Here is a 24914-nt window from a genome sequence, read left to right on the forward strand (position 1 = left end):
TTTGTCGTATTTCTGACACGGTTCTGTCGTTTTTTGTTTGTTTTTTTTCAACTGGGCTCTGTCTTGTGAGTCTTCGTGTGCTTCACGTTCAGATCGGTGGTTACCTAAAAAAAGAGGAAGACTAAGGCATGCTTTCTCGCTGATAAAGAAGCGTAGAGATCGGTAAGTCGCATGGAATTATAGTTCTCCTGCGAAGTTTCCGCCAACAACACACAGTAAAGGACTTTTTCGTGTGTGCCTGTAAGCGATTTGCAGGCAGCCGCTGGCGTCATGGCCAGCACGCGGAAGGAAAGCAAGGCTCCGCAAAAGGTCGCCGGGAAAAAGTCCTCAACTCCCAAAGGTGGGCTGACCCGACATTTTCTGGTGTATCGTGGTAATGCTAACGATGAACCGCCGAAACCTCTAATGTTGGACATAAGAAGAAACTAAGCGCTAGGTGTGCCTATACTGCACTGAGACATGGGTCAGATAACAGACAAAAATGCTCAAACCGGGGTCGCCAGGAAAAGCTGTGCGTGGAGTTCGTGTGTCAAGGAGGCGAGCAGCCACCGAATCCAAGGAAAGTATAGGGATTTTAGTTTCGATGCCTGGACGCCACCGTCTTACTTTGCTGGTGGCGCCCCGTATGAGCCAAGCCTAAAAGCCAGCACCGACGCCATCTTGGGCTGTGCGTACGGGGATAATGCACCGGCTACAGCGCGATGCTTGTGAACACTGCCGGGCAGCTTGGTGTTTTTCGGTGTTCGTGAAATGAGAATATGGCTGTTTTTGCTTAAGTGAGCCAACAAACCACATATTCGTCACTGCTGCACGCCGGAAGAAATTGTAAGCAGCAGTAGCGACCAGAGCGACGCCGAAGGGCTTACTACCCAGATGACTTGCTTTATCTATTGTAGAGCCCATATCTCCAATTATGAATTGTAAGTAACTGCAACTGCAACTGCTGTGCATACAAGTGCACAGCGCGGGAACTGCATGCGTAGCGACCGACCACGCGATGCAGGTGTACTAGGGTTTTCCGCAGTACAGCTGCATCGCGCACTGATCATCGCGTAGTGAGGCTTGTTTCACTTAAAAGTGTGCTACCTTCATATCGCACGAAAGAATTTTAAATTTAGCAGAACAAGTATCGTTCACTGTTATGCAGTGTGTCATCTTGTCCCGGTCTACATGAAATCATACGTCGTGTCTTTTACCTGCTGAGCTATGCAGTGGTATTGGGCTGCTGATTTGCCTCGTCCACCTCGGGGTATTGAATGCGCGCCGAAAAGTATTTTCGCAACTCGTTCTGATCGAAGTCGATGATCGTGCTGAGCGGCAGCCGCAAGAGCTCTCCCATTTAACAGACGTTGGGGAAAAACTAGCATTGGGATTTAGCACCGAATTCAGGTTACTAACTTTTGTGTGCACTGTGGGAACGGTCACTAGTGCCGAGATGTTGCTTGTGTTTTGTGCCGAAAGATATTGCTATTTTCACGATCCTTTCTCTTTAATTATTTTTTTCAGAAATTGCTCGTATACACACATGCGCTGGAATTCGTCGAATTGATGGATGAAGTCAAGGAGTGGCCAGAAATTTGCAGCGCACTGTATTGTGACGATATTCTAATTGCAACGTACAAAGCGAGCTCGCGTTGGAGGACCTTCCCATAGTATGTTAAAGTGATGGCGAGGCACCGCGGTCATACCAGTGATAATTAACCAGGTGGAATTTAACACAAAACGGAGGTAAATTTACTATCGCTGTTACGACATGGTCTCACTAATTTCACGGTAACGAAAAGAACTTATTAAACAATGCGTGACGCGATAAAAATTCAAAAATCAGTTGTCCAGCGCTTGTATCCCCGGTTCAACACCAGTACCGGACTTACTTCCGTTCGCCTATCATTCCCGAAATGGGTTGAACATATCCGAGGGTTTGTAATTGGTACGAAGACGTTCCCATTTGCGCAAGACGTCTACTGGCAATTTAATTTCTGGTCGGCGGGATATTGGTGTAACAGAAATATGTCGGAACTGCATTGGGACTGGTTTTGCATGCTTCCCGGACATGCTTTCGGCAATCCGCTTCCAATTTCTTTGGTTATTTGTGCAGTCCATAGTCACGCAGTGCTGTCCCGACGACCTTGCAACCGAGAACGGCATTGCTAAAGGGATATAAATCTTTAAAACGGCAAAAGTCTGACGAAAAAGGCTGCTCTGCAATGCAGATAGCGCGCGACTACACAGCCCACTCGAGACTGGCAACAATGGAGCGGCGGAAACGGAAATGGGTATTGAAGCCAAGGTATGCGGTTAGAGAGTATTTTCCTCCTCGCCAGCTTGCCTTCACTAAAATGGTGTATAGGGGAATGTTTCTACGTTTCTTTTTACTTGTGTCTGTGTCAGTGAGAACTTAGTGGAACCATTTTATGCCTGAAAGGCAAATAAATGGCAAGTAGAAGAGAAAAAAAACACTTGTCACCTGTGGGATTCGAACCCACTGCCTCCATGTGTCTCGTACTGTGCTCCTCAAGCTGAGCTATGGCGGCGGTTGTCCAATCTTCCCCTCTCGAGATTAGGTTACGCGCAACCTAATCTTGAGAGTGTTCACTAGCGCCACCCACGTCCATGGCGGCGGCTACAGTAAGTCCTAGTGCTACCACGAGTGTCACGTGAAGCGTGATCCAACGGTGACTGCGGCAGCTTTGCCAGGACCCTCTCATGTTACCTCTAAGCCATACAATGATTGTGCCTCTAATTTCCAATTGATAAAGACCACAACTAAAAATACATAGAAACATTCCCCTATGCTCTCCTTTATAGATGGCTGTTGGTTTATCCTTAATAAGTGTGTCATAACGAGCCACTCATTTTAATACCCTTGTGTGTACAAGGAGTTGCCATGCAACAACAAAAAAAAAAACTATCGACAGAGATACATACGCCAGGTAACATTCGATGAAGGCAAGATGCGCCTGCAACAAGACTAGTAGGAACAGCGGTGCAACGGATTGGCATGCAGCAAAAAGTCAAGAAAGAGGGAAAAAATTGGGGGAGACTCAAGCTCCGCCATTAAGGGTATGAGTAAGGATGTGCCAGTGGCTCCTTTTGCCCCCACAGACAGGAAGACTGTTTCTTGGTTCACAACCACAGTCATGTGAAAGACAACGCGACATACATATCAAGCCCCGCTTTAACTCACGACCGTGCCTGCGTGGCCTCGGGGTTACGTGTCCGACTCGAGACCCACGGGTCAGGGGCTTGATTCCAGACCAATTTTCCCGACTTTATTTTCAGCGCAGTTTACATACTCAGCGCATGTCCTAATGAGATATGAGTCATGTTGCGATCTACTTTAGACGGATACAACTTAAGTCTGCAGTGAAGCTCCGCCCACATTCAGCCTCCGCGCACAGAATTCCTCCACAACGAAAAAGTAGTCCGCTGCTTAAACGTTTTGTTACCTAAACAAGGAGCTTATCACAAGAAAAAAATTATGAGCTCTAGAATTTTGACACGTGGATTGTTTGACACGGTCAAACATTAAAAAGCTGATTTCCTTTACAGTTGCGATTGGAAAGCGGAGTAATACAGGACGCCGTGGACTGCGGCTCAGTGTTAGCAACTGCTTTTTTTTTTTAAAGTTGTATCGTACTACAATCTAAAGTTTTCTAAAGTTTACCTCACTTCAAATTCGCCTCTTCACGTGTGACACAGCCACCTCTACAACCAATCAATTTTTTACTCACAGCCACAATTAACGCTGCTGCATTTCTTGCACAATGAGACATTAAAGCTATTGCTTTCAAAGTCCATTTCAATTAAGGTTTAAACAAACTTTTCGGCCTTCCGGAGTTACTTTCTGCGCTTTCACCCACCTCCCTACTGATCGCTGCGGCTAAGATTTTTAGAAATAAGGAAAGGAGTAGCCATCTTTCCTTTTTGGCCTGACGCGTACGTCACACGTACATCCGATGACTTCGTACAAGCGTCAATCTCACTGGTGACTGTCGCCCTTAAAAATTAAAGGTATCGTACCTCTATAGGGACAAAAACCTCATCCTGCTTCTTTACCATTGCACTTGTGTCCAATTAATCCAGGCCAACGCCGAGCGAGTGGCAGCACAGCTTCAAAGTCAACGAAATTACCTTCGAAAACAAAAAGAAGTACCGCTGCCGAAATAACTCAGTTGGTAGAACATAGAATGAGGCATGCGGATGTGCTGGGTTTGGTTCTCCCCAAAGGCATGTGGCCAGGTGACTGTGACATGCTTTCTGTAAAATTATATCAACGCCCAATTTGCCTCTCTATAGTCAACACGAACTCCTAGTATTCTTCGGAACATTAGCCTATGCTTGCGTGGGTTTTGAAAGATTGTTAGATTGCTGGCTTTTTTCCTGTACGCCTAACCCACGGTGGCCTAACCTAACGAGCTCCTGACAAGCCCAATGCCTGTGTGCTCACAGTGTCTGTTTTGACTTCCTCTAAGATAGCAGCATTCTTCACTCTCTGCGATACTGTTAGTGGCGTTATTATGATTATCTGCTCCTTAATATGTCGCTGACACGGTCGGTACCTAAACAGAGAAGCTCGACGAACACAAAAAATTCAGCGGGACACCTAATTACGTAATGTTTTGGCATTACGATAGCATTAGAAGCTGCATGGTAAGCGAGAAGTGACGTAATTTCCTGTCTGATGACATAATTTCACTTCAACCACTGGGAGCTACCTCATCTGGTGACGCAGCTTCCGCCTAGCCAATGGGCGAATTTTTGTGACCAACGACACTTTTTTTTTTCCGTGACTACGTTTTAATGCTATCGTATTAAACGAAATTAACTAACGGTAGGGAACAGATGCCGTCTAACTGTATTCGGAAAAGGGCGGAGTGGGTGAGGGAACAAACGCGGGTTAATGACATCCTAGTCGAAATCAAGAGGAAGAAATGGGCTTGGGCGGGGCATGTTATGCGGAGGCAAGATAACCGCTGGTCCTTAAGGGTAACGGAGTGGATTCCAAGAGAAAGCAAACGTAGCAGGGGACGGCAGAAAGTTAGGCGGGCGGATGAGATAAAGAAGTTTGCGGGGATACGGTGGCCGCAGCTGGCGAAGGACGACGGGGTTAATTGGAGAGCCATGGGAGAGGCCTTTGCCCTGCAGTGGGTGTAGTCAGGCTGATGATGATGATGAATTGTATTCGTCATTTTTTTTGTTGCGCATTTTCAGTCATTAATAACGCTTCCAAACTTGCCCACCACCATATACCATGTTGACTGAGGTCGAAACGTCATCGATTACCTTCCTTTCTGCCTCCCGGACGCAGACACAGCTCCCCCCGGCAAGAAGCCGTCCAGTGCTGGAGTGGCCCCCGGCACCAAAGCCGGCGGCGCTGGCGCCAGACAGACCACCACTGCGACCACTACGCGCGTCGGCGCGCCTCAGGCGACGAAAAGCGAGGCGAAAACCGCAAAGCGCACCGGGGAAGACGCGGCTGCTGAAACGACTCGTAAGCTGCTATATTATACATCAGCATGTGGTGCTGTTGTCCCTGCCGCGAGGCATATTAGTTACAGGGACACTGATTATCGCACTACCAGGAATTCGGGACACGCCCTTCTAGTTGCCTTGGCTGCCACCACGGGCCGCATGACTTTGAACGTTCAAAAACATCGCGTTGACATCATCCATGACGTCAGAAAAAAAGTGAATGACTGAGTGGCTTCAGAGCAGAACGTGATAGTGTGTTAGGCGTAGCGGTACTGGCTGGGTGCTGTCCCGAATTCCTGGTAAGGCTGCACACGATTTGGTTCCGATGTAAAAATAATTGTTTCGCCTTTTGTGGTTGTCGTCATGTTTGCTCAGCAACGAAATACAAGTTTATCGCCGCGGTAGCTTAGTGGTTAGGGCCGTCGGATACTGAGCCGGAGTACCCGGGTTCGAACCCGACTGCGGTGGCCGCGTTTCGATGGAGGAGGAACGCAAAAGGCACCCGTGTGATGTGCGATGTCGATGCACATTAAAGATCCGCAGGTGGTCGGAATTATCTCGGAGACCTTCAGTATGGCACCTCTTTCTCTAGTTCTTCTTTCACTCCCACCTTCCTCTCTTCACGCCGCGGTTCAGGTGTCCGCCGATATATATGAGACAGATACTGCGCAATTCCCTTTCCTCAAAAAAAAAAAAAAATACCGATTATACCGCCACGTAGCTTAAAGCACGAAAGTAGAAGATTGGACAGCCACCGTCACAGCTCAGTTGGTTCAGCACCGCACTCGACATGCATAGGTCGTGAGTCGGATCCAATCGGAGTCATTTTGTTGCTTTTTTTCTACTTTCTTATCAACTGTATTTCAGGTAACGAAATACATTACTAATTTGGCATTAACACCCCAAATAAAAAAATGAAATGTACCATCCCCTATGCTTTCCTCGGATTCAGCGACGGGTTGGCCTTCTTCATACTCATTAGATTAGGCTAAAACGCTCGGTTACTGTTTCTGCGTGCGGAATCAATGGCGGATGGCGTGGAACCTCCTACCCCACTACGAACTTACACCGACATACTTGAGCACTTAAGATTATCCCGTCGGGTCTATCCTCCGCCGGCTAAGACACTACACAAAGGAGGAGGAACAGCACCTCCGAAAGCTACAGACCAACACTTACAACAACCCACGAAGACTACATGCCATAGACCCGGAATCATTTGACTCACAATGCAAATTCTGCGGGGAGAAGGCGGACCTGTACCTTATGGTACTGGCCTGCCAACTAAATCGGACGGTCACTGTCAATAACCAGCCAACGCAGGAGGGGTGGGAGGCAGCTCTGACCAGCTCGAACGAAACGAGTCAAAAGAGCCCGGACAGCAGCCTACGCCAGTGGGGTTGCGGACTGAGAGCTCCAACCGCCGCTACGACCTCCTAAACAATTTCATTAAAATATTTTCGCCACTACCTAGATTAGGTTAACTGAAAAGCAACGGCGTGTCTGCGAACTATGAAGAAATGGCGTAATGCGAGACCACTGTACGAGTATTTCCCAAGGACGGCTGGTCACATGACCATAGTCATATGCGCCATATGCACCTTGAATTGTATGCCTTCCCAGACCTTCGTATCAAAACTGAAATTGTGATGCAACTGTTCATCGAACAGCATTTCGTGTGGTGTCATACGAGCGCGATTGTGTGTGCGTGTGTGTGCGTGCGTGCGTGCGCGCGCGCCCGTCAGTGCATCCAGGGACAGCGATGCTTTCGCATTCCCACGCGTAAGCAGCCTTGGGTGCCTCTGCCAAATTTTTTTACATGAATCAGCTGACATGATGCAAAAGAACAAATAACTACGTACTAACCACATTCTTTTATTTTCTCTCTTTATTTGTAACTCTCTCGCTTCTATAACGATTGCTGGTTATAAGGGAAAACAAATATTAGAGTCCCAGCCTTTCTTTATATGAGTACCATTCACACAACGTTTCATATCGCCGCCTTTATTTCCGTTTTTCTCCTCTTCCTACCGCATGGTAGTTCATGTGTTCTTTTTTCAATGAGGCGGTTGTGGGGCTTGCGGCCGCCTCACGAAATAACCACTCGACTACTACAGCTATTGCCTCTGCTGTTTCTCTTATGGCCAATCATCATCATCATAAGTCTGACTCCGCCCACTGCAGGGCGAAGGACTCTTCCATGTCTCCCAATTAACCCTGTCCTTTGCCAGCTGCGGACCCCGTATCCCCGCAAACTTCATCCGCCCATCTAACTTCCTGTCGCCCTGCTACGCTTGAATTCTGTTGGAGTATTACTACTACTGCTGCTACTATACCACAGCGTAGGAGCTTTAATCGCGTAACGGCCTTCTGTACTAACGTGCCTAGATGTGCGTCCTAGTGATAATGTTTCTCTCGTAATGTCTCTCACCAAGGCCATTCGCGGAAAGAGTCCAGGGGTTCCAAGGCCAGTAAAGAGTCCGGTGCACCGGTGGCGGGGCCCAACGTAAGGAAGCGCAGTCAAGCCGGAAGAAGCAAGAAAAAAAGCGACACTGCCGAGAACGCTCCGAAGGTAAGGTGGCCGGCGAGCGCCGCGTCTCCACGCAATCGCCGTCCAACCTTAAAAAAAAAACATAATACATCAAGTTCTATTATGCATCAATACATCAAGTTACCTCACTTCCGGTCTAATGACGTCATTTACCTCCAGCCAATGGGAATGCACCATTGACAGAGGGGAAGTGACGTCACCTACAACCAATAGGAAAGCTCCTTTCTACTGGCGTCACTTCCCTCCGGCCAATGGGCGAATTTTATGACCGACGATACATTTTGGCCCCACGGCTCTTCTAATGCTTTCGTATTCAAACAAAAATTTTTCCTTGATGTGTGAAATGCACGCGGGTTGCCCTTTGTTCTGGCTAAATCGGTTCCGTCATGCGACGAAGGGATCACAGTTTCTAGTCTGCACTGCAGGCTTCGATTCGCAGTTACAGCCTAGGCTTCCCTCAAATTCTAATATAAATCTCTGTAAGGGGATGGAAATTCTCGTATTCACTTTTCAAAATATTTTTGCTTTTAGGGGTGCCTTAAGTACTCCACTACGCGGCCGAAAAGAGTGCTATTTGGCCCGAAGACTTCTGACCAAGAATGTACCCTAGAAGCAGCCCGTAAGGCTACCATAAACCCTGGCGGGAACGTAAATTATCAGGACTGGTGAAGAAACAGCTCGAGACCAATGCATAAGATTCTAACTTTTGCATTCAGTCCTCTCTTTCCCTTCTCGCTTGATATTATTTCATTGCCCGCATTGAGTGTATCACCGCGCCGATCGTCCGTAACGCCTTTCAAAAGGCACAGAACGCTAAGAGGCTACCACGTGGTCGAACGTCTGCGTCAAGACTACGTCATCATGGCTGTCACGTGGACGAACCGACACCAACTGCGTTAAAGCTGCCGCACGGAAAGTGTGCTACTTTATTGGGGATGGGTACGGGAGAATTTCTGGCCACCTGTGGCTCTCCAGGACGCACCATAACCTCAGTACATGGGCATTTTAGAATTTCACCGGCCTATAGAACTGGGGACTCAGCAGCACACCATAGAGCACTGGATCATTGGTGCCGATGTTCTGTAAATCTCTATGTACATTTCTATGTTTGTAGAATCCCTATGTAAATTTTCATGTAAGTCTCGTCGTAGTCTTCAAAAGACATACACCCATGAAGTGGCGCCCCGTGCTTGACGGAGTTGGTCATCGTCATCAGCTTGACTATCGCTTCCGTAAGGCGGTGTGTAAGGAACCAGGAACGACGGGGGACGCTGATGAACGCCGCGAGTTGCCGTGAACGTTTCCGCTGCGATTAGCTATATCGTGTCCCTAAACCAGCTTGTTGCTCGCAAGGTGCCGGCCAGGTGCATTTGACTGCGCTGGCGAGATTGGGAATCGCCCTGATATGGCCTAGTTTGAATAACAGAAGAGCAAGGTTCCGGGCTAGTTATTAATGCATTTAAAGGAAGAAACAGCGCGACGAAACACGGACACACGAAGAAATGACACACACACGAGCGCTGACTCACAACTGAAAGTTTATTCTGGTGGAAAGACCCTTAAATAGAAAACATGATGGGGTGGGTAACAGGGCTGAAAGAATCTGCGCCCCTGACTTTAATCGTTGCACCACTATTGGGCGAGGACGAGATAAGTTGACAAGGGAAATCTTGTAAGCCCTCCAAATCCATTATGCCGGTCAATACTGCGTCAATACTCCATCCCTCTCCTTGTCAAAAAAAGAGCTAGATTTTCTGGGTGCGTTGACTAACGCCGAAGGTTCTGGTGCGCCACACACAGCTCATTAATTCACGGAATCCTCGTTGCTACCGCTTTTACCTTGCTTTTAGTTCCACACCCCCTTTTTGGGCATGTTTTTTAAAACTTCTACCTTTTTCACGTTTTTACATTTGTTATATTTTTATGGTTTCACCTGTATAATTTTCACCTGTGTCCTGCATAGTTTTTACCTTTCCCCGCCCTTTTGGCTACTTTTTCATAGTTTTTGGTAATGTTACCTACCTGACCACTGTTACGCGGCCCTTTACACCGTCTTTTTATCGCCTATAACTTTCTTTTGTTCCCTGTTGTGTTTTTGTGTCATCTTGTGACGCGACCACACTGATTGCCGGTTATCGCTGAGCAGCCCTGTTACCCACCCCTCATGTTTTCTATTTAAGGGACTTTCCACCAGAATAAACTTTCAGTTGTGAGTCAGCGCTCATGTGTGTGTCATTTCTTCGTGTGTCCGTGTTTCGTCGCGCTGTTTCTTCCTTTAAATAGTTTGAATAAGCTGACGTGCGTAAAAGACTTACACTGTGCGGTTTTGTATTTTTTGGCTGTAACATGGGAAGTCATGGGAACCATGAATACGACGAACGCATTGCGCGGCTGTCAGGCTAATTATAAGTGGGCTCGACCGTACATGAGATTACCGTCCAATGTTTGTCGTCCTCGGTTAAAGCCGAATATCTGTTCTGTAGCGAGATCCTGAATTCCTTTACTTGTCCAGTTAGCTTAGGGGCTTCTTTCTTGATAGTTTCTTCCGTTGCCTCTTCAAGTCTAGGCCATTTCGAGTCCTTACATTCTGTGGTCACTAGTTCACACCTTTCCGAGCACCTCAAGCGCACAGTATCAAATCAAATAAAATAAAATGCAGTTTATTTCCGTCACAAAGAAATCAACGGAGGAGGCTCGAGCAAAAAGTGAAACATGTTCACTTGATTGCGCTCAAGCCCCCTTTTGCGCTCAAGCCCCGGATCCCACCGGCGGCATGTGGTTGTTTTTTCTTCTGCTTTTCTAATCAATTTCTTTAAGCGATAACATATTCAGTAATATTATAAATTGATCAACACCACAAAATAAATAAACTAAAAAAAATCCCTGTGCCCCTTGGTTTCTGTGGCTGTTGGCTTCTCTCATATTTATAACGGGCCCCTCATTCCCCTTCCCTTGTCTGCTTAATTGCTTAACGAGGGCCTCGGTTCTGGCAGCCTTGATGCCTTAGGAAGCATAAGAGGGTTCTCACACAGCTTCCACCCTCGCCGTTCGATGACGTTCTACGTCACATCAGCGGTAACTCAGGACGTGCTACGTCCGCCGCTTAAGAACGTGGGTGGCGCTGGTGAACACTCCCAAGTTCAGGTAATTTGTAAACATAAATCCCCGCGAAAGCAGAAGATTTGACAGCCGTCGCCGTAGCTCAGCGGTAGAGCACCGGACGCGTAATTCGGAGGTCGTGGGTTCGGATCCCACCGGTGGCATGTGGTTGTTTTTTCTTCTGCTTTTCTAATCAATTTCTTTAAGCGATAGCATATTCAGTAATATTATAAATTGATTAACACCACCAAATAAATAAATAAACTAAAAAAAATCCCTGTGCCCCTTGGTTTCTGTGGCTGTTGGCTTCTCTCATATTTATAACGAGCCCCTCATTCCCCTTCTCTTGTCTGCTAAATTATTTCGTTGTGCGAACTCTACTGCGAACTATACGGACTTATTCAAACAACATTAAAAGATTGTCACGTGATATCACCTTTCCTGTTGTGAATGACGGTGCACGCGCGTTCATTGTGATCAATCGTACGAGCAAACTTTTTATCCGGGAAAAAATGGGAGGAAACACTTAAGCTTCGCTATATATGACGCGATAGCGCAATGGGTTATTCCCATATATGCGGACGGTCATTCTCTACTTTGCATTCATATCGATCCTTGGGAGTCGTCATACCCCTCCAGGCGCAGTGGTGCAGCGGTTAAGCGATACTCCACTGCCCCGGGGATGTCACAGGTGCTCCAAGCGGGGGCCTCGTGCTAGAGCACTGCACGGGCCTAAATCTGAGGCCCGGGTCCGGCCTGGGCCCGATACCTGAAGCCCGAGCCCGGCCCAGGCCCGCAAAGTTATCGCTGTAGCGAGCCCGGCCCGGCCCGTGAATCCTCGAGTGAAGCCCAGCCCAGCCCAGGCCCGGCCCGGCCCGTTTCACAGTTACGCTTGAGATATACTGCTCACTCTGAGCAAGTAGACTGCTACTAGACCGATAAGAAACTGGCCGACAAAGGTTCTGAAAACATTTTGGCTTGCAGAAAGTTCGTTCTTTTTAACCCAGAAGGAAGTGATTAAGAGTAGTGCTCGCCATGCCCTTCTTTTGGACAGTGATCTCGTGCTGGTGCGCAAAGATAAACTAGGAAGTTTTGAGAGCCAAATAAAAAGGGCTGCATACGCGCGTAACAGACTACTTTGCATTTCCCCATGATTTTAATCAGTTATATTTTGTCGTCCGGAAGTATAAACATTAAAGCTGTCTAGCAAGCAGTGGGATGACAATTTTAGTGAACGCGATCTCACAGGTTGAGCTTATAGCCGAACTGGTCGCCTTTCAGCAGAAACGAAATGCTAAAAGGCTTGAGTATTTCACGGTGTGTGCTTTGAAGACTATAAGCGTCGTAAACTATGTTCCTCACGAATGCATTTATAATAGTGTATAGGTATGTTTTGTGGTGACGAACGATCAATGGCCAATTAAGACCGGTTGAATTTTACTCTTACTGGTGGAGCAGAAGACAACGCGCGAACCACGTGATAACTTTCAGGGCAAAACACTTGTCATGACAACCAGGCTGAAGAAGCGAGGAGGGATAGATGTGGTTATGAGATTAGATTTACAAACTGTGGCGAGTTTTTGTGGGTATTTCATTTACGAGACGTTTCGGTCAGCTGATCAATATGAAAACCAAATGCACTTTACTTTGTGAATTTTCTCACACGAGAAACATATAGCTATAACATAAACGCTATTTTTGGGGGGCTTAAGGGCCCAAGGGGAGGCAGGCTGTGAGAGAAACCGAAGCAGAGGGCTCCGGATCATTTCGACCACCTGGGTTTCTTCAACGAGTAGTGATACTGCAAAGTACGTAGCTTTCATGCTAGCCGCCAAGGTGGAAAGGCGGCCGCCGAGGCTAGGAGCAAACCCTGGTTCCCCGGCTCAGTAATCAAGCTCCTTGACCTAAGCCACCGCGGCGTGGAAATAAGGAAACAAATAAGTCAAGTAGTAAAGCTTAGTTTTTTAGAGCGCAGCTCTTTGGCGTCCGTTCCTGGGTTTCGCGTCGTCGTCGGCGTCGACCTCGTAACCAGCTCCGCCCCCAATGTCACGCTTTTCAATTGGTCGAAATGCTCGTGACGTCACAGTGCGCGAATTTCAAATGGGGCCAATTGTACTTTGGCTAGTAACCATGCAACCAATCAAAGGGATCGTATAGTGATGCTGCAACTAAGTTGGACTGTTTAGTTAATTGCTTAATTAATCAATTAGCCTAATTAATATAGAGGAGAATGAAGAGGTCAGAAGAAAAGAAAAGAAAGACGCGCGCCGCAGCGACAACAGCGTCCGCGGAAGGAGACGCTGCTGAAAAAAAAACAGATAAGTACGAAGCCGCGTTCCCTCCACCACCACGCACTTCCCCACTCAGTAAGACGTTGCTCGTTTCATATACGTTGTGTCGAACATCCTAGACAGTTCCAACAATTGACAGGTTAATGACAGAACACGATGGAAGAAATATAATAATATAAATATGAAATAGCCTAATTAACCTTTCTAGTTAGACCGCATAAATCAATAAAACCGAGAACGAAATTGGTCGAGTTGGAAAATCGAACCAGGGTCTCCGGAGTGCGATACGAGCACGCTAGCCACTCCGTAATGCCAGCTGAATGGTTTGGAATGAACAAAGGCGCGTCTAGCTAATACGGTGTCTTCGTTCACTCCCATCTTCCCCCTTTCCCTTACGGCGAGGTGCAGGTGTCCATCCAGATATGCGAGAGAGATACATTTCCTTTCCTCAAAAAATAAATTTACCGTCCAGCAAGGCGTACAGCCGAATTGGCGATGGCATTCTGTGGACTCCCTGGCAGCGTTGCAAGACGCTGTCGCGTTCCACTCTTACAGGCGAAGCTTAACATGTTAACCACACATCAGTAACACACGCAGACAGCCAATGGACGCGTCATTCGCTGGCAGCACTTGATTCATCATTCACAACCACATTCTTAACGTACGCTCCCTTGCCGCACATGCATGCCAAGGACGTACACCACGATCACATTCTGCGCCATTCCTCTGTACTTTGCTTTGCTGAAACCTGGATGGATCCCGAAGAGCCTCTCGAAATCATAGATTTCCTATACTGCTGTGGTGCTCGCAGAGACCACAACAGAGCGGCGGGAGTCGCTATCTACTTGCGCACAGGTCTCTCTGCAATACCAGTCGAAATGTTTGGCACGTCACATGAAGTTGGCGAACTGTGCGCCGCAAAGTTGCCCAACGGCTTGCTGGTAGTAGCTGCCTACTTCGCCCCTACCGCACTCACGAAAGACGTCGTGCACTTCCTGCAACTCGCATTAACCGTCCATCGATCCACACCGATGTTAGTAGTGGGGGACTTTAATGTTGACATAAAGACAAACAGCAATTTCCTAACACTTATGCGGGAGAACATCCCGTTCCTCTCGCTCGTAACGCGTCCCACGGCTGTGACAACCTCGCGAGGCACTTGTATAGATCTCGTCTTTGAGAATCAAGCATTGGTGTACCAATTCGAACATATATCACTCTATTTCTCCGACCACAAAGCTTCCTTCATGACTGTCAAGAACTGTTAGTGGAGTCTTTGTTAAAGGAATACGTGTGAAAAATAAAAAAAAAATTCTGTGATAGCGCATACATGTGTTGCTCGATTTCTTTGCCTCAATCTATCGAAAAGGTGAAACAGCTTATTTGCTGCGCTCAAATTTCGCATTAGGCAGTAACGTAATCGTAAGTAATTTTTTTTTCTCAGCGCGTACTATAACCCATAGCTCACCCGTGATGCTGCTCCAATGCCGCAGTTGTGTACTTCACTCTGCAATAGTGAATGAATAGTCGGACAACAGCCGTTTCTTTACGGACCCAAGCCCGACTCGGGTCCGCCGCTTTAAGCCCGAGCCCGGCCCGGGCCCGCAACTTCAGGCCCGGGCCCGGCCCAGGCCCGGCAAAAACAAATCATGTCCCGGCCCGGCCCGGCCCGCGGGCCGGGCCGGGCCCGGGCTTTCGGGCCGGCCCGAGCCCGTGCAGTGCACTACCTCGTGCGGCCCAAATTGCTCTCTCCGAGCGAACAGGGATATTTTATCTTCCACCTGCCGCGGTGGACAGTTCGTCAGTATCCGGTGAGCAGGTTCACGCAGCAAGGTCACGTGACCTAGGAGGTGGCTCACCTGCCCCCTAAGTTGCTCTCTGGGGACCACCTGCCAGAGCCATGCCGGTGACTTCTCGCTCACAACGCCGACACCGGATTATCTGCAGAACGGGGCCTTAAACACTATCGCGAAAAAAAAAATATGCTGCTTGCTTCCAGCGTTAGCCGGCAGGAAAACAAGGAAGCGAAGGAGCCTGTGCAACAATACGAAGGCACTGTTAGCACCACCAACTACGTATAGTTATTAGTTAAAATGAAGCTATTCTTATAACTCATCGATATGCACGGAGCATTGTTTCACGCAGATAAAATTAAGTATTGGAGTGGAAAAAACTACAGAGAATGTTTACTACATTGGAATCGAAGCGAAAGCACGGATTTGGGCTACGTAGAAGGCGACGGTAAGCAGGCAGTGGCGCGGGACGGAGCAGCAGTGTTGTAGGCGTTACCGAAAAAAAGTAACTAAATACGTTATTCGTTACTCTAAGAAAAAGAGAACGCGTTACCGCCTTACGTTAACTACAAAAAAAGGTAACGCGTTACCGTTACCGTTACCGAAAAAAAGTATCGCACGTTACTTTGCTGTTACTCCGTGGCCATAAATTTTAATCGGTGCGTCTTCGCTGTAACTGTAACCTATAACTCTTCTCTGCAAGCCTTCTTTTCCAACCAAAAGATCTCAAACCCTGACGACGCGCTCATATTCTTCAAGCGAATGGAAACTCCGGATGGTCGCACTCTGCTTGCAACAGAGTCTAGGCAGGAAAAGGAGGGAGGCCGTCCTTTGTCACAGTGCTGTGGGGAGTGCGTTGTTCCTTGTTCTGGCTAGGGGAAAAGGGGAGGAGAAGGGGTAATGGCTATGAAGGGAGAAAGTTGGAGCGACAATGTTGAGCAGAAAATTTTTAGAAAGTTTAGTATGAGGTAGTTCACTATTGCCGGCACAGGAATTAACAAAGGCCCATTTCCTTTTTTCCTCTACTTCGGTGCTACAGCCAGTTGACTGCAATCCACTTTTCTGTGCTGTACCATCGTACTCTTTCGACGGCCCTCTTGGGGCCATCTTGAAGTAAAGTGGTGACATTCCTGAGTTTACTCAAAAGAGGGAACTGCTTCCACAAAGAATGCGAGAGTGTCGCCTGGGAACGAGGCCTTTTGGCTGGAAAACAAGCTTACGGAGAAACTGACTTAGATTTCTGCAAATGGTACATTGGTGGCTCGGCAAGCGTCCACTCTTTAGAGAGTTGTGTGTGTGAGTGGTTTGGGGGTGAAGACAAGTGTGTGAATGCGTGTTCGTGATTTTTTTTAGTTTAGTGCGTCGTCAAGGGCAGGTGTTATTTGGCATGCATGCGAGCCGCAACAAGGGTCGTCGATAACACCGGTAGATTTTGTTTATTTGCGACATCATTTTCGGCGTTTTTTTTTTCTGAAAAAGAGGCGGAGGGGGACAATTGAAATAAAAAGTAACGTGACACCTCACGTTACCAAAAAATGTTAACGTAAGTACGTTACCCGTTACAGTTCCGAAATGGTAACGAGTGCGTTACTAAGTTACCGAAAAAAGTAACGCGTTATCGGTAACGCCGTTACTTGTAACGCGTTACCGACAACACTGCGGAGCAGATGGAATTTGATGAAGACGACGCTCTCCCATGCACGGCGCGACACTGTGGTGCAGTTTAACGAGAGACGATAGCCTAGCGGTCTCGCTGAGCGGGCCTTCTAAGGTCTAACTTACACAGTCCGCGATTGAAGCCCGAGGTCCCGCAGTGAAGCTTTCGCTTCAAAATTAGTTGCTGTTGATGCGTTGTCGCTAGTTTCTCTGAGGTTAGGTTGCGGCGGTACATATGCACTGCGTAGTCAGACGTTAGTAGCGTCCCGGAACTTTTTTTTTTCTGTACCAGGTTCATCATTCGAAGGGCTCTTAGCAGATCACGCCGCAAGGGGAGTGACTGCTCTTCTCGTATAGTTTTTAGGCTTGAAGTGATGCTGTACTTGCAAAATCCACCGACGTTTACGATGCTTCTTAGTGCGAAATTTGAGCGCAGCTCTTCAGGTGTTTTGATTCTGTGCATTTCTTCGAAGCGAGAACTACGGCACAGGCTGACAGCCGCCGCTAAACGCCTTTTCTATGCAGTGTGCGCCACGTCCGTTCTTCACTTCACGCCAAAGTGTACATAGCGTCTACAGTACAAACGTTTTCTCACCCTCCCGCCGAGGCTGGCGTCGCCAGTGGTCAGGCGAGCGGTGAAGTTTATAGCGGTTTCTAGTTTCTTCCCTCTGGCCGGGCGCCGCCGCGCGCAAGCGAAGTGGATAGGGCATCACACAATACACACACAAAGTTACGCGCTCTCCATGGCTAAACAGGGATTGTTTCTCGAAACTTCTGGGTCTATAACTGCGCCGCGCGGTCGTGATTCCTTTCGCACCTAGCCGGCTTTCGACGCGCTACGCTTACGACTCTGGCGCCATCTCTGAGCGACGAACGGTCGCTAAGAGCATGCGCTTTAAAGAGCGCAATGTGGATAACTTTGCTTTTGATGTGAGTAACCAGGTGCAATGGCGTGCATACCATCATAGCATATGTCATGATTCATGTACCGGAGCAGATAGCAGGAAAGATGGAAAAGCTGCCGCACAAAGTGAACGAGCGTCGGATCGCTGACTAACGGTCAAGAGTATTTCTCTTCGCATGAGCAAGCGCGTTTATCACTGGCAGGGATTATGTAGGCCCTTCACTCCTGCATTTATCAGTTAGATAGGAATGAAGGGCCCGTTCAAGCCCTGCCAGGTAGAACTGCAGCTGTCCTCCCACCCCTTGTCCATATTGTGTTGCATGTACCACATGATATCTTCGGTAACACTATTTGCTATCACGCTTGGGGGAGCCACCTGACGAATAGGAAAAGAAAAACGTTTTTACATATCTGAAGTTGCAAAACGCAGAAGCCTGATGGCGAAGCTGCATCGAGGGCTCGCCAAGCGAAGTCCTTGAGCAGCGTATCGGGTAAAGACGTCGCGGCAGCCGCAGCATCGCAACCTGGCGCTGACAAAAAGGCTGGTGTCGAGCCCAAGGCGACTGGGGCCGAGGATACTGCTCAGAAGGACCAAGGGAGGAGTGGCGGCATGTCCGACACCAGCGCCCCCGAGGGGAGACGTCGCCCTTCCCGTAACCGGCGCAAGTCAATCCTGCTCATTCCCTTCTCCAAAGTCCTCCGCTCCAAAGTCTTCCGCAAAACTCTACGCCGTGAGTGACTGTACATTCTGCAGCTTGCTTGCGACCTAGTGGTAGTCCTATATAACCGGAAACGCGTTGCGCCAAAAAACATGGGAGACTCCACCATGCTTTCTTTGAACCATATCCCTTGACGTCTTGTCTTCCACTAGGCTAATTCCTTTTTTACAACATATTATAGGGACACTCAGGATAACTCCAACCAATGTTATTAATCCTTTCGTTTTAGAATGATCTGGCATGCGGAAATGTTGAGCGCCGTCTGTCAGTAGCCAATCGAACTTTGTATACAAACCTATACAAGTTTGTATACAAACTTTGTATACAACCTATACAAATTAGCATACTACCTCGGATATAGCGAACCATAGTAAGCCATTTCGGATATAACGACATTTTGTGTGTTAACGTCGGATAAAGCGAGCTTTCGTGTTTTACCTCGGGTATAATGAACCTCGAATATGGACGAGCCACCTCAGATATAAAGAACGTTCGGGTTAGTACCTCGGATGTAACGAACTTAGTATGTTGACCTCGGATATAATGAGCCCAAGCGTACCACCTCGGATATAACAAACTTTAGGATACAACGAACGTTTGGCTGCAATCGCTTTCAAGAGGTCCACTGGGGATGGACTAAATGTTTTTTTCTCACTAAAACAATGGCTCTGTGCCTCTTGCTTGAGCTGTTAATGCTTGTTCGGCAGCAGTAGCGGTATTTATTATTTATAAAATTTGATGTCAAAATGATGCTTTCTTTTCCTCGCGCCACTCGATTCAAATAAGCGACGTCGAGAGCACCCGAAACTACTCCGTGATCGCCGCTCGGAAGCGAATGGTAGAATAGCCTGTCTCAGACATCCACGATAGGAGACAGTCGACACGTCACCTCAGTTACCGGTGGTGAGGATACCTGCATCTCATGTTTTGGCCTGTTATATCTTATAAGAGGTGCGTTGATTGAAAGTAGCCTTCTCCTTGCTAGAACGCCGGGATCTACTGATGCAGGCCAACTTTGATTAGTGCTCAGTGGGCTTTTAAGAACAGCACCTAGTTTGCGCTCTATCAGCCTGACAGCTACACTGTGCTGTTCCTCCGGGTTCCGCACAGTTCTTTCGTGAGCATGTATTGGAAATAATCATTGATGCTTTAGTGGCTGAATTAACTGAAGATGCCGGAGCACTGCTTCCTTTAGAGTGTTTAAATCCGAGTTACAAATATGATGGGCGCGAGACACTTGCGAAATATTCGGTCACGGAGAAGAGGAGGCTGAGGCTGTTCAGAGCGGCTCTTGTCTCGGAAAGGCGGCTATATATACTCTCCTATGGCACTAGGACTGAGCTTTAATGCGTTTTCTTTAAAAAAAATGTGCCAAAAACGTACGCAAGACTAGTCCAGGGCGCAACAGTACAAAAAGGCGGTTTCTTTTGCAGAATCTCTGTCTTACTCTGAAACTGGCGGAGGGTCTTGGCCATTGGGGGAAAAAAAAAGTTAAAAACCCCTCAGTGAGGCTGTTTTGTTTTCACCCAGGCCATGGCGCGGGCGATGAGTCGGAGAGCTCCCTCAGCAGCAAGGGGCAGCTGTCACTGGTCATGGTCGCCATGCTGGGCGCTTTCTTCTTCTTCTTCATGGTAGGCCTCCTCGTGTACTACTTCATCAGCGGACCCAACATCCCCATCGCCGTCGCCTGCATCTCCGACGGTGAGTCAGTGTCAGCGTTGAAAGTGACACTGTCAGTGATTACACTCTGCCGTCACTGTCAGGGGGGATGCTGACTCTTTCGGTGTCTGTACTCACGGTAATTACCGCCACTGTCAAGAGGTGATGCTGACACTGGTAGTGCCCCTATTCTCAGTGCCAGTATCGCCACTGTCGGTGGTGAAAGTGACACTGTCAGTGTTCTCACTCTCAGCGTGAGTGTCGTCACTTTTAATGTTGTGACAGTGACCACCGCTGTCAATGTCAGAGACAGTCTCAGTGTTAGCGGCGGCACTGACAGCAGCAGAGGGGAGAACACTGGTTCAGAAAAAATGACGAGTTAGGGTGACACTGAAAGTGTCAGTGGCGACGGTACATCAGTGGTGACGTCATTATCCCACATTAGTGCGCATAAGGAAAGTAAGTTTTGGGACTTCAACACACGTGTTTACCGACCATGTCAAGCGCTGCCAGTTGCTTCGAAACTTGGCATGCACAAACGTCGGACTAACTAAACTGAAGGACACGTACCACGCGGCCGGAAAACATTCAAGTTGCGCATAACATAGAACAACGGTGTCGTATTGAGAAAAATTAATAACAGAACCGCGTCGGGGCAAATAACTGAGCGTTAGAAAGCGGGTTCTATTCCAATTCGCCATAGAGCCAGACATCGCGGTTCCTCACTGTGTTCTACATGCTTGGTCATGCTGGATCTGCTGGCTGCCGTTGATGGTTAATAATGCAGTTGCAGGTGTGGGGTGGGGGAGTGGGGTGTCATGAGGAAAGGACATGTGCAACACTTTTTCACTCCATGTTCGACGACAGCACGTGGATTGCCCTATGAGGAATGCAAGGAACGTAGGTTCAAAAGACGGCTCTGGGTTACTTTTAACTACCCGGGTTTTTTTTTTTTTTTTACCGTAAGCTAACGCCGCTAACTATTACCTGCTATTACACTAGCCTTTCTGCACGTCGCCTGCATCAGTTTTCGGCTGCTCTGGCTGGCATCCCAACCCGTGCCATTCTGTCCGATATTCCAACTCTATATTCCCTAAGCCACTGCAGTGGGTTCCGAGGACGTTTTCGCTGTGTCGGTAACTGCTGCCGTTGTTTGACGGCCCCTGAGTAACTTTAAAGGCCTACTTGACCGAAAGTTTACTTCGGCTAATTTTGCGCTGGATATAGTGTGCATGTTGTGAACAATATTTATATTTAATATTAGGGCTGTGAAGCGTCTAGAATTTTAGTTAGAGGCGTTCAAAAACCTCTGTAGCAGACGACGCAGTCCCCTAGCGGTGAGCTGGACAACTAACAAACCTGACCGGAAATGACGCACCATTGAGACACCGGCATCGCCGGCTCGCCAGTTTCAGGCGTTCTGAAGTGAGCGAGCGCCCCTTGTAAGCTCCTTCTGGCGCGTTTCTGGCTGTTTTCACCGCGAAGCTCGGTGGTCTCCGAGAAAAATAAACTGCTGGCATCATGTCGACGAAGTGCGTGGCCGCGGAAAGGAACACGAGGAATGCGGAAAGCACAATGTGTACCTCTCGGCCACTGCCCTTAACCCCCGATCTCGAAAGCTGGTGTCCGCTGTCTGGAGCTCAGATTTTAACGTGAATTCCCCTCTCTTCAAAAAAGATAATGGTGGGCTTTTGTGTGTTGGGCTTTGTCAATAGACCTCTCCTGGTCTCCATCATGCATCAGAGCACGCACGTGTTTCTGGCCCGATCGGCAAAGCATGCCACGAACCGAGAGGGTTATAATTGGGAGAATAAAGGCTTCGAGGCGTCTCTAATTGGGAGAATAAAGAAGACAAGGGACCAATCGTCACAAGCTAGCTTAGCCGGTTCAGAAGTTAAAGTGGACGGCTTTGCTCATCGAGCAACGCCCTTTTGACGTCACGTTGTTTACACCAGGCAGAAGTCTAAGGAGAGGTCTGCTTCTTCTGAAAAGGAATCAACATATGCACGCGTTTATTGCAGGTACAGCTCTGCCAAATGCGCAGTATGCCGTCGTGCGCCCAGTGTATCTGCTGCCTCAAAGATTTGCAGGCCGGGCTGAGAATCCTGGAATGCCACACGAGCGTTACTAAAACGTCGAATTTTACTGCCTCACGCCGTTCATACTTGAGGTCGATTAGAGGAAGCTTCAGCATTACCATCCGAGGCACGTCTCCAAGACCTCAGAGACCTGAACACTTGTTATTTGAATGATAATATTTTCAAACGAAGACAACCCGTAATTTCGATTGTATGTTCTCAGTCGATACAGATACACTGCATACCTACCGGCAATCTGCGTGGTAGGCGTATACGGTCGACTGGGGTCCGGCAACCATGTCGTTCTGTCCAGCTGTGTGTATAGTGAACTAGAATTCTAGTTCACTATAGCTGTGTGGTTAGAAAAGATTAGACAATATTTTTCCGTCTCTGCAGTACACGGCCTTTAAGTGATTCTAGGTAAATACAGTAATGAACGCAGCGCATAAGTCTTTGTTCATATGAACCGGCATGCAATTTGAAACGCGCAGTGGCTTGCCCGACCGAGACGCGCAAAGATAAAACAGCCCACTAACGGCACTACATTGATGCCATGGTACTCGAAGAGAAAATATATTTATTTTGCAACACAAATTTTGCTTCCGGAATATTCTTTCGCTTAACACCGCGCTTAATTCTCTTGAGCTCCCTTTTTAGACATCAAGCTGTTTTAATTGATTTACCTCGCGTTCATAGAACCTGTTCCAAATTCCTACGCACAGGAAAATGAGAAGGAAAAGGAAAACGAGAAGGCAGGTAATTTTTTTTTGTATCAAGACAACAACCACAGCAGATCGCACATGTGCTGTTGGCACGCGCGTGCCCGCTCAAAAAAGCCGACTTGATAATACAAGCACTTCTACTTGGCCTCCATTTGAATATGTTTCCTTCCTCCGCTATGTCCCGCTATGTCCGAACTTTGCACAAGCTGTAATCGAATACTGCCAGGCAAACAACGCTCACTAGCTTTGCGGCGCTATCATTTCGCTGATGTTGAGCGAGGAGTTTTCTAGTCTTCTACAGCAAATAAAACAAGTTTAAAACTTTTTCTAGGGGGTTTCATCCGTTTTAAGATGTGTCTTTTCACATATAACCAGTATTTATTGCTAAAAGTGCTGCACGCGCTACCGGCACCAGCGCTTTGCACGAGCCGCAACGAGCAGACGCTCCGAACCTGTCCGGACTAAAGTCTCAAAATGCGTCACTTCCGGCGGGCGGCAATGGCGCCCGTTTTTCCAGTTTCGGTATTGAAAACTGATTTTTGCGTGGCGTTGGCACCGTAACTGCTTGAAATTGGAGCATGATGTTTGGTGGGTAGCATAATACGGGGGTGTACTATGAAAAAACAACCTTTTTACGGTTTGAAAAATTTCGGTCAAGTAGGCCTTTAAGGGAGCTCGCATTTCGACAGGGCCCCTGCGAAACCCCGTCCGCTAATGGAGGCGTGGAACAGCTCTGGACGCCGTCTGCCCCCCTCTCTTCTAATTCTCTTGGAGTGTGAGCTCACGAGCGCGGCAAGAGCAGATCGGACCCCTTTCGGCTCGGGGATCGAACTGCGCAGTGAGCCTCTCTTACCATGCGGCCGGGACATGTAAGGAAGCCCACTCTTGGGCTACGCATGCTGACGCCATGTCCAGAGGGATTTAACGACACACACACAATGTGCATGCGATAAGAGTGAGCAGATGCAAGAGTAAGACATGCGCCTCCATCGAAACGCGGCTGCCGCGGTCGGGTTCGAACCCGGGACGAGGGCATTAACCACTGAGCCACTGCGGCGGGTGAAGTTCATGGGAAAAAACATTAAGTCAACTTTGTTGGTACGACACACAATTTTCTGTTGTGTTTGTCTGCCTGGCTGGGTGGAGGATTAGGCATTTTCTCAAGAGCCGAGTTAAACACGGGGTGAATCTTTATGCCATCTTGTAACCCCTGCGTTTTATCCTCCATATCGGCGCGTCCAGAGTGCCTGAGGGCCAGAGACTACCTGAATGGACTGCTGAACGACTCCAAGGAGCCGTGCACAGACTTCTACGGGCATGTTTGTGACTCGTGGCAAGACACGAGTTCCAGCTTCCACAGCGACGTGGCCGGCAAAGAGCTGTCCATGATGAACGCGTCGCTCTTCCAGGACATCAGGATCACGAATGACGACGAGAAGCGTTATGGCATCCACGTCCTACGACCCGTCTACAGGCGAGCACCCCTCGAGTGGATTCTGCCACGGTGGCTTTCGCGTCGTAGCGGACAATCCAAAAATTTGTGACTCCTTAATTCAGCAATAAGCGTGTTATCAGTTAAAGGAAGCACTCAGAGCACATACCATTTGGCTAGTCCGACAGAAAGCACTCTAACCACGAATTACCCGAAAAGGAAGCAAAAAAAAATTGGCAGTGGCTTAGCTCTGCTACGCCAGGATATACGTAGCGTAAGCAGCTAACTGCCAAGCCACAACCTCGGGGTCTGAGGAGGAAAGAGAAAAAGAGAGAAACGTCGCGCGTCGCAAAAACCGCGTCCGCCAAAGCGGACGCTAGCTGAAGAAAAAGATAAGCTGCAACGGTGCAGCAGCGGCGCCGCAATCGCAGCGGCACTGCTGACGTCACCACTGGATGACGTCACAGCGATGACGTCACACATAATTAAGAACTAATTACTAAGTAATGAGAAATTACTAATTAATGACCGAATA

At 48.1% G+C, this 24914-nt stretch overlaps 1 protein-coding gene across 1 annotated transcript; it reads left to right on the plus strand.

Moving 5' to 3' along the window:
• The first annotated feature begins 270 nt into the window (after positions 1 to 270).
• Positions 271 to 24491, plus strand: LOC149331239 (uncharacterized). Its single transcript, XM_089555912.1, has 4 exons — positions 271 to 340; positions 5312 to 5494; positions 20019 to 20189; positions 24190 to 24491. Exons 1-4 carry the CDS (start codon positions 271 to 273, stop codon positions 24489 to 24491), a joined length of 726 nt encoding a protein of 241 aa, XP_089412038.1.
• Positions 24492 to 24914: the final 423 nt, after the last annotated feature.

Source organism: Amblyomma mixtum, chromosome 8 (assembly GCF_055824585.1).
Source record: "Amblyomma mixtum isolate Tamu chromosome 8, ASM5582458v1, whole genome shotgun sequence".
Lineage (NCBI taxonomy): Eukaryota > Metazoa > Arthropoda > Arachnida > Ixodida > Ixodidae > Amblyomma > Amblyomma mixtum.

Coding starts and splice junctions, on each gene's coding strand:
- LOC149331239 (XM_089555912.1), top strand. CDS start 271: ATGGCCAGCACGCGGAAGGAAAGCAAGGCTCCGCAAAAGGTCGCCGGG. Junction 5,495..20,018: donor CGCGGCTGCTGAAACGACTC/GTAAGCTGCTAT, acceptor GTTTTCACCCAG/GCCATGGCGCGGGCGATGAG. Junction 20,190..24,189: donor CGTCGCCTGCATCTCCGACG/GTGAGTCAGTGT, acceptor CGGCGCGTCCAG/AGTGCCTGAGGGCCAGAGAC.